We start from the raw sequence: 10,372 nt of genomic DNA on the forward strand, positions 1-10,372 counted from the left end.
CCCCCTAAAATCTTGATTTAATTCTAGTTTTCAGTATTTGTTGTTATAGCGGCAACAAAAATACATCATCTGTGAAAATTTCAGCTTTTCAACTATCACGGTTCATGAGATACAGCCTGGTGACAGACGCACGGACGGATGGACGGACAGAGGAGCGAAAACAATAGGGCCCCGTTTTACCCTTTGGGTACGGAACCCTAAAAAAACACTATAACTAAAACACGTCAAAAAACTCGTGCGCATTGCTGTCGACTGGGAGCGTGCCCAAGAGGCTGGCAGCATTACCTCGTTGGATGGCCATGCTGATCTTTTGTCCGAGGTAATAGCCAGCCTCCATAGTTTTCTAAGTATGTCAGACACCAATGACGGTGTTTCGGATGGCACGTTAAATTGTAGATCACGGCTGTCATTGAACATCCTTGACAGTCGTTACGGTTAGTCAGAAGCCAGTAAGTCTTACACGTCAGTCACGTTTACGCATTGTCGTGGGATCAGCAGATGAAGTTCATAGTGCTTTGATAGTACCTACTATATTGCTACCACAGCAATATAGCTTACTAGATGGTTTCACCCGGCAACAGGCAGAATTTGTGTAGTGCAGGAGATAGGCAGTCGCTCCTTGTAAAACACTGGTACTAAGCCACATCCGGTTAGACTGGAAGCCGACTCCAACATAATTGGAGAAAAGGCTCGGAGGATGAGGATGGATGAACAGTACATACATAGAACCCACTGCTGGGCACAGGCCTCCTCTCGCACGGAGAAGAATTGTGCTTCAATCTATTATGTGTAGGTAGTTTATAATAATAATTTCAAACTCCCATTAAATCTAAGTTATTAAAACGCAAAATTATGTACAAAACAATCAAGGTTTTGTTTTACGTCAATTAGAACAATTCCCTACAAAAAATCGCGACATATACATACTCGTTTACACACTCAATTAATGACGGAAACGGAAGTTAAATACAGTTCAAACATTAAAACAGTTCCGAATTTAAATCACTCAAAATTTTAATGTACCTACCTACGTGTTGCTTGGAGGTTAAGACCAAAAGCTTGACGTCAGAAATACGTAATTTTTCATTGAGAATTTTGATCTATGAAATATCTTAGTTAATTGAGATTCATTATTTAAATTAAATATTTCAATTAGACCTTGTTAAAGGTAATGACATTTGGCAGGGTCAAAAAAAAGTTATGTTGACCTAGCGGTTAAAAACCAGCCTCTTAAATGTGTGGGTTCAATATTAAAAATCATTTATTCAACTTGGCTGCAAAACAGCACTTTTCGAACGTTAAAAATTACAAAAGACAACCCCCAAAACGCCCAAACTTCACCACTTCCTTTGTGTTTTGGCTGGGAAGAAGAAGTGGCGCAACAAACTCCCCAGCATGTCTGTCTGTAGGTTTGATGAACTTTTAAATAATAATTTTGTCGACTGAGTAAACTTAAAGTTGATAATTTTAGTATAGAAGTTCAGCTATTACTAGTTTTTCATCATCATCTGAGCGACTATCTGAAACCTTCTCAGTCCAGTTACCCAGGCCACCGAACCTATGTATAAGCGCTTATAAGTTTCCAGCTTTTGTCGGCGCCGGTCAGCGCTTATCGGCGCGTGTCGTGATAAGCGCTTATAAGTTCCAGTTTCTGCCAGCTTTCTTCCTGTATACCTACGGCCTAAGACTGGTTGTTCGACTTAATGGCTTCTAACTACGTAAGATGTTCAATGTCACCCGGGACCTACAGTTTAACGTGCCCTCTGAAACACAGTCATTGTAAGATTGACTTAGAAAGTAGGTACCTACGTACCTACAAACTTAGACAAGTTGCATTGGTACTTGCCTGACCTGGAAGGGAACCCACGCTCATACTTGAGAGGTTGGTCCTTTACCCACTAGGCCACCACTTCTTCACCTATTATTAGTTATGACCCAGAATAGGTCAAAACATTATCCTAATGATAAAATAATAACATTCAATATTGACATACCGACGCCATTACGAATAGTTCGCATAGCTCGCTTAATTTCATAATAATGATGCTTCCATTAATAATGGGTTTTCGCGGTTTTTTATTTAATTTATAATAATGTTCAGTTTATTATTTTATCTATAGATTCTTATATTAAAAAGCTAGAGAGTCGTGGTGGCCCAGTGGGTAAAGAACCAACCTCTCGAGTATGAGGGCGTGGGTCCGATTCCAGTTCAGGCAAGTACCAATGCAACTTTTCTAAGTTTTTATGTACTTTCTAAGTATATCCTGGACACCTATGGCTGATAAAAAGGTGAAGGAAAACATCTTGAGGAAACCTGGACTGCATAGTCTGAAATCACCAACCCGCATTGAGCAAGCGTGGTGATTAACGCTCAATCCTTCTCCGTGTGAGAGGAGGCCGCAACCCAGCAGTGGGACGATAAAAAGGCTATAACAGTAACAAAGCTAGAGTTAGTTTGAACGCGCTAATCTCCGGAAATACTGGATCGAATTGAAAAATTCTTTCACTGTTGGAAAGCTACACTCTTCCCGAGTAACATAGGATATATTGTATCCCGATACGGATAATAGTTCCCACGGTAAGTGAGAACAACCGCAGCTAGTCGTGTATAAAAGTGTGTGAATTTATTACACAAGGGAACAAAATAAGACTTTTTTTTTGTTGCATGAAATTTTATGACTTTTGTTTACTAATTCGAGGTCGCTGATTTCAAATCTATCCACATTTTTTTTCTTGTAGCTTTAGTTTTTGAGATACAGCTATTGACCGTATTTTCGAACTAGTTACACTTAAATTTCATAAAACAGAGCATTTTATTTAAAAAGTATATAATTTTTACTATTTCTATGTTGCAAAATAATTGTAAAAATGATACTTACTATTTCTGTAATATTTGTGGTGAATATACATTTAAAGATTGTAGACTAAGCGTGTCGGAGTTCTTGAAACGGGTGTACTTTGAGTTCTTTGGATTTTATTTGGACACCGGCGACAGGTACCTACTGGGTACGCGGGGGTCATGCGGTCCATGGCCCTTTACGGGGCCCCGGTATGGGCACGTTCGGTACGGCCGCGGGCTGTACACTACCTGAACGTGCCCCAAAGGGTGATAGCCATTAGGCTAATCCGGGGGTACCGCACGATCTCCCGCGAAGCAGCTGGCCTACTTGCTGGACTGCCACCGTGGGATCTGGAGGCGAGGGTCTTCTTGCGCCTGTACGACTGGCGCGAGGAGCCCGTTGCCGCAGCAAGTTGTCGCGCAGCGGGCGGAGCTCCGGCGCGATCTCATGGTGGCCTGGAGGGAGTGACTGTCGCAACCCAGTGCAGGGCACGCCACCATCGTGGCGGTAAGTCCCCTCTTTGAGGAGTGGCTCGGGAGGAGTCACGGCGCCCTCACGTACCGCATGACGCAGGTCCTCACCGGTCACGGTTGTTTCGGGAGGTACCTGCACCGCATCGGTCGTGAGGAGGCGCCCGGGTGTCACCATTGTGCGGACAGCCCCGAGGACACGGTGGACCACACAGTCCAGGTGTGCCCCGCATGGGAGGGGCACCGCCGGGTCCTCGTCGAGGCTTTGGGCGGCGGCGACCTCTCGCGTCCGGCCCTGGTTCAGGCCATGGTCCGGGGCGAGAGGGGATGCCGTCGCCTCCTTCTGCGAAGCGGTCATGCTCGAGATGGAGGAGGCGGAACGCCAGAGAGTTCGCACCTCTCATCCCGGCCGCCGCGCTGGACCAGGTAGACACCATGGGCGCCGGGTGTCGCGAGATGACTCCCGGCCACCGTAGGCGTGGGTCTGTGGGCGGTGAGTTCGGGTGGCTCATCGTCCCTCTGTCTGCTTAGACGACAGACCCGTGTCGACGGCGCGCGTCGTTCCACGCGCTCCTTAAAGAGATGTCAGCAACCCCAGCGGGGCCCAGCAGGGCCAAGGCCTGCCGGGGCTGCGGGTTGTTCGAAAGAGATACCGCGGCCCTGGTACATAAAAGGCCTATGACGGAACACGACGGTTTTTAGTCAGTAAGAGTCTGACACTCCCTCACCGCTGCTAACCCACAGCGGGAGGGGTCATTTGATGATTTTTGACGTCGGAAAAAAAAAAAAAAGGTACCTACTGGGTGTCTAAAATGGTATGTAAAACATGCGTCGAGTCTTTAAGGTTATGGAAAAATAAGAAAAGACCCCATTTCAAGTAACAAACACCGATGATCTGGCGAGAATCCTCGAATCATTAGGTAGTTTTTCTGCGTGGTTGATATGAACGGTATTAACAAAAAAAAAAAACGGTCCAAATGGATTTACCCTAACTTGTTATCTACTTCTTTACCATAATAAAGGTGCTACTACCTTTGCACATCAAACTTGGGCTCATGAAACAATTTGTAAAAGCTCTGAACAAAAATGCTCAATACATATCTAAAAAGTCCCCTAATTTGAGTATAGAGAAACTAAAAGCCGGAATTTCTGATGGTCCACAAATAAGGTGGTTGATGTAAGTGTAAGTTTCATAATTACATGACCGATATCGAAAAAAATGCCTGAAACGAATTCGTTTAGATTGCACAAAATTTTCTATCAAACAAAAAGGATGAAAGCTTATTCAAATCACTTTGAACAGATGTTGTCGGCTTGGTTGTAATATGAGCATCAAGGTATACTTCCTCCTTAGCCATTCGACCATTTCTCTGAAAATCTATGTGATCTCAGTGAAGAACAAGGCGAAAGGTTTGATCAAGATATTCGGACTACGGAAAAGCGGTCCCAGGGTCATTGGAATGCCAACATGATGGCTAACTACTGTTGCAGCATTAAAGACAGCCCTTGTGAACCGAATGAAGCTAGAAAATCTTATAAAAGAAAGTTTTTTGATGCTTAATTGTTGTTCTTCTGCTGTTTTTTGTTAATAAAATTGTGTTTTTCTTGAAAATCACGTTTTGTTGATATCTCACAAACTAAAGCTGATACAGAAATTCTGACTTCAGATCTTCAATTAGCAGCCCAAAAATATACAATATTAGTCGTAATATTTCATGCAACAAAAATCTTGTTCCCTTGTGTTATTTTTTTCAGAAAAGTTACGTTAGTAAATAAATAAATGGATGCAGTTATTATATAATTGAAAAAAAAAACGTGAACCGCGAATGCGTAACTAACACTGTTGAAATTGATAATTAAATTAAATTCGGTTACAGCTTATATTGTAAATAACCATGCAGATATTGATTAAGTGAGCGTTGATCAATCATCATCATCCTCCGAGCCTTTTCCCAACTATGTTGGGGTCGGCTTCCAGTCTAACCTCGTGTTACTGAGAACCAGTGCTTTACAAGGAGCGACTGCCAATCTGAGCTCCTCAACCCAGTTACCCGGGCAACCCGATACCCCTTGGTTAGACTTGTTGTCAGACTTATTGGCTTCTGACTACCCGTAACCACTGCCAAAGTTGTTCAAATGAGAGGTTTCACCCACGTCCCGTGGACACTACTGCTCACATCGAGATAAAATATAGCCTATGTTACTCGGTATGAGTATAGCTTTCCAACAGTGAAAGAATTTTCTAAATCGGTTCAGTAGTTTCGGAGCTTTTGGGGTACAAATAAACTAAATGTTTCCTCTTTATTATATTAGTATAGATTAAGTTTAATATCTAGATTGGTTTACGTCATTTTGTCTCGCTTTCCAAGGGTAAACGAATGCGTCACGCTTATATTTCTTTTTGTTAATTATTTTTCTTACAAAAATATTGTTTTGTTAACGTTTTGCTTGCGAATTCGCTTGCCTTTTAATCAATACACGGGCCATATTATATACTAGCTTCTGCCCACGACTTCGTACGCGGATCCTGTCCCTTATGCCAGCGACTACGGGGTCAGCAAAATCAAAGATCTGAATCGTCGCAATAGACGTGAACATAGGGATAAAAGTAGTGATTCTAATTAGTCCGCATTTAAGTTGTGTGTGGCAAAAATATTACGTAAATAAACATTAAATAGATGACAAAGTCGTGGTGACTTAGTGGAATTCGTGGTGGTTTAGTGGATAGAGAACCAATCTCTTAAGTATGAGCGTGCGTCTTTGATTCCAGGTCTGGTAAGTGCCTGCCAATGCAACTTTTCTAAGTTCGTATGTACTTTCTACGTATATTTTGGATACCAATGACCGTTATTTGGAGGGGATGTTAAACTGTAGGTTCCGGCTGTCATTGAACATTCTTGGCAGTCGTTATGGGTAGTCAGAAGCCAGTAAGTCTTACCAAGGGGTGTTGGTTTGAGCGGGTAACCGGGTTGTGGAGGTCAGATAGGCAGTCGCTCCTTGTAAAATACTGGTACTCAGTTGCATCGTGACTGGAAGTTGACCCTAACATCTTCTTCTTTCTCCTGCCCTGTTCCCAAATATTACTTGGGGTCGGCGCAATATGTCATTTTCTTCCATTTTCCCCTGTCACTCGTCATACTGACACTCACTCCCTTCCTATTCATATCATCTTTCAGGCAATCCATCCATCTTTTCTTAGGTCTTCCTCTTCCTCTCCATCCATCTACATTCATACTTAGCACACACTTTGTTGCATGCGTATCATCCCTCCTCATTACATGTCCATACCACGACAATCTTCTACTTCTCATCTTTTCTGTAACTGGCGCTACTTTCAGACTTCCTCTAATGTAATCATTCCTCACTTTATCCATTCTTGTAACACCACACATCCATCTCAGCATTCTCATTTCTGTTACATGCACTCTCTTCTCGTCCGTCTTTTTCAATGCCCAACACTCCGATCCATACAGGACGACAGGTCTAATGACGGATTTGTAAATTTTGCCCTTCAGTTTGAGGGGCATCCGCGGGTCACAAATAGCGCTAGTTACCTGTCGCCACTTCATCCATCCAGTATTGATCCGATGCGTAACGTCCCTGTTCACCTCACCGTCACTTTGGACGAGTGGGCTTACATCAGGGGTCGGCCCTCAGCCCGTATCTCTTCCTGCTTGTAATGGACGCGCTTACGGCAGATATACGGGAGGAGGCACCCTGGTGTATGCTTTTCGCCGATGACAGGAAACTATTGCACCACTCGTCTGGTATAGTTTCCTCTTGCAACAACTTATTGAAGAATAAAGCCAGCCATTTCCATCCATCCATCTTTAATAATTTCCACACTTCCACTGGTATTCCATCTGGCCCTATCGCTTTTCCATTTTTCATTCCATTCACTGCTAATCTGACCTCATCCTCACATACATTTCTTACAAGGCCCTCGTTCACCGCTTTATGATGGAGCACACCGCTCCACTCATTTTCTTCATTCATCAGTCTTTCAAAATATTCCTTCCACCTACCTTTAATCTCCACATCATTCGAAAGGACCGTTCCGTCTCCATTCTTTACACACCTTATCTGGCATACATCTCTTGTCATTTTCTCCCTAGATTTAACCAATCGGTAAAAGTCATTTTGACCAGCTGGGCTATCTAGGGAGTCATACATCCTCTCGTGCGCTTTTGCCCTTGAAACAGCCACAATCTTCTTTGCTTTCTTCTTACATTCATCATATTCAGCCTTTTTTCGTGCTTTTTCACTATCATCATTGTCTTCCGTCCGCTGCCATTCCTTGAATTTCATCTTCTTTTCCTTTAATACACTCTGCACTTCTTCCACCCACCACCAAGTTTCCTTCTCTATCACTCCATTCCCTTTTGATTCTCCTAGAATGCTTCTTGCCGCTTTCCTTATACACGTCGCCATTCCACTCCAGCATTCATTCACATTCTTTTCATTCATTTCTCCCATTTCAATCATCTTATCAACCACTACTTTTCTAAATTCCCGGGCCAACTCAGCCTTCCCCAACAGATGCCATTTGATTTTGGGGGGCCGTCTCTCTTTGGCTTTTGGCCGGGAAGTTAAAATCACATCCATAATTAGGGGTCGGTGCTGCGAGACTACAGCTTCGCCTGGTATCACCTTGCAGTCTTTGATGTTCTTTAAACTACTGCGTCTGACCAAAAAGTAATCTATTTGTGTCACGTGGTGACCGCTTTTATAGGTGATTAGATGTTCGGTGTTCTTTTGAAACCACGTATTTACCACTGCTAGGTCAAACGCAGTAGCAGCCTGTAGCAGGGCTTCACCCTCGTCGTTCTGGCAACCGAACCCCCACCCTCCATGCACTCTTTCATAATTCCCTCTCATTCTGCCAACATGGCCATTAAAGTCTCCTCCCACAAATACCTGTTCATTCGTCGGCACATTCATCATTACTGCATCGAAATCCGTCCAAAATTGTTCTTTCACCCTGTCATCACAACCGACTTGAGGAGCATACACACTTATAACATTTATTATCAAACTTTCATACATTATTTTAACAACTATTATTCTATCATTCACTCTCTTTACATCTATCACACTTTCTTTCAAGTTCTTATCTAACACAATGCCTACCCCATTCCTTTTCCCATCACTTCCACAATAATAAAACTTGTATCCTTCCCCAATTTCTCTAGCTTTCGTGCCCTTCCATTTAGTCTCTTGCAAACATGCCACATTTATTCGTCTTCTCTTTAATACATCCGCTAACTCTCTGGCTCTTCCAGTCATCGTTCCTACATTCCAACTTGCATACCTCAATCTTACTTCCCGGACTCGCTTCTTACATTGCACCCGCCCAGGTTGGTGCAAAAACCCTTGTCCACTTCCCACAGGGGCCTAAGTTGACCCTAACATAATTGGGACAAAGGCTCTTGAGATAATAACGACAATAATAATAAGATATAGGCACCGCAGGACATCTGAGGCTGATGACGGGGAGTAGCGACCCCGCGGGGCTATATATACTGAGTTCTCCAGGGAGTGTATACTGTCCCCCATCTCCGGCCGGTCGGAGTGAACCATGACGGGGTTAGATCTCACGCCTCTGGCTTGGCTTGGCCGTCCAGAGTGGAGCCGTCGCTAGAGCAGGATTAGTAGCCTTGCTCGGAGGGTAGGTGCCTCATGGTAAGCACAGGGAGCGCGTAATCTACGTTTAAAGTCCGCCGAGGTATCCTCACCCTTCAGCCGCTCATATCCCTGTTGCCCTCTTGTTGCTATTCAGTGACTGGTTCCCGGGGGCCCAGTAAGTGAGGTGGCGAGTCTCCACCTGCCGTTTTTACATGTACCTAATACATTGTCATCCACTAACGTCCCATCACAATAGCCCAAGTAGTTTTCCTCCATAGTTAGCACAGAACCGGGGATTGTCTTTTTTTTTAACGACGTCCACCGAGGATTGTCCTTGGATTCATTTCTATAGTGTATAAAGGGATAATCGTCGGTTTTGTGTCACCATTTCCTTAAAGTTGTCTCAAAAGGACAATTATGTAAAATTTGTACTAAGCAGTGACTTAACACGACATTCAAGCGTTGTTGTATCTTCGTTATTATTTGTTTGTGTGAGAGAGAAAAGAAAAATGCGTCAATAGAGAGTGCTTATCAGATTGAACAACTTTTGCTAAAACGTCATACCTCTATATGCTATAGTCTAGCTGGGCCCCTGGAGTCCCACATCAGATGTTTTAGATCTTCAATTTGTATAAGTCAATAGAAAGTGCTTATCAAATTGAACAACTTTTGCTAAAACGTCATACCTGTATATGGTACAGAGAAGCTGGGCTCTTGGGGTTCCACATCAGGTGTTCCAGATCTTAAAATTTATTATCTCAGCTGAAAATGCTCATCAAATGAAACAATTTTTGCCACGGCACCATATTTGTATCTCTTATTGTTTTATTGGTCTGTTGGAGTTCTGCATCAGGTCTTCAAGTTTCGAAGATAAATTATAGCCTATATGTTGACCAGGCCTAATACTGATACAACAAAGAAAAAATCATTGAAATCCGTTCAGTAGTTCAGAAGATTAGCGTGTACAAACAAACAGACATACAGACATACAGACATACAGACATACAGACATACAGACATACAGACAATTTTTTTTTTTTGGATTTGTGCTCCATTACTGTTTCTAAACCCCACCCAATTATTATTTTTTTAATATATTCAATGTACAGACACAGTTTTTTTACAGATTTATTATATGTATAGATTATTATATGTATAGATATCATTAACCATTTAAAAACACTATCATTTTGCCACTCTGAGAATGTACCCTACCGCTGTGGATGCAGCGTGATAGAGTGTCAGATTCTTACTGACTAAAACCCACCATGTTCCTTCTTAAGCCCTTTATGTACCAGCGCCGCGGTAACTCGCGCGAACAATCCCGCAGCCCCGGCAGGCTTTGGCCTCAATGGGCCCCACTAGAGTTCGCTGACAAAGGTATCTAGTATCATCATCATTTGCCTAGCCTTTTTCCAACTACGTTGGGGTCGGTTT

The 10,372-nt window shown here is 43.1% G+C and overlaps 1 protein-coding gene across 1 annotated transcript; it reads right to left on the reverse strand.

Moving 5' to 3' along the window:
* Positions 1-1,467: 1,467 nt before the first annotated feature.
* On the reverse strand, positions 1,468-8,699 carry LOC124643651 (craniofacial development protein 2-like). Its single transcript, XM_047182669.1, has 2 exons — positions 7,671-8,699; positions 1,468-1,558 (listed from the first exon to the last, which is right to left on the reverse strand). The coding sequence occupies exons 1-2, from the start codon at positions 8,594-8,596 to the stop codon at positions 1,468-1,470; spliced, it is 1,017 nt and encodes a 338-aa protein (XP_047038625.1). The 5' UTR covers positions 8,597-8,699.
* Between the last annotated feature and the right edge of the window lie 1,673 nt (positions 8,700-10,372).

This window comes from Helicoverpa zea, chromosome 28 (genome assembly GCF_022581195.2).
Source record: "Helicoverpa zea isolate HzStark_Cry1AcR chromosome 28, ilHelZeax1.1, whole genome shotgun sequence".
NCBI classification, from domain to species: Eukaryota; Metazoa; Arthropoda; class Insecta; order Lepidoptera; family Noctuidae; genus Helicoverpa; species Helicoverpa zea.

Coding starts and splice junctions, on each gene's coding strand:
- LOC124643651 (XM_047182669.1), bottom strand. CDS start 8,596: ATGACTGGAAGAGCCAGAGAGTTAGCGGATGTATTAAAGAGAAGACGA. Junction 1,559..7,670: donor GGGAATGGAGTGATAGAGAA/GGAAACTTGGTG, acceptor GCTTATACATAG/GTTCGGTGGCCTGGGTAACT.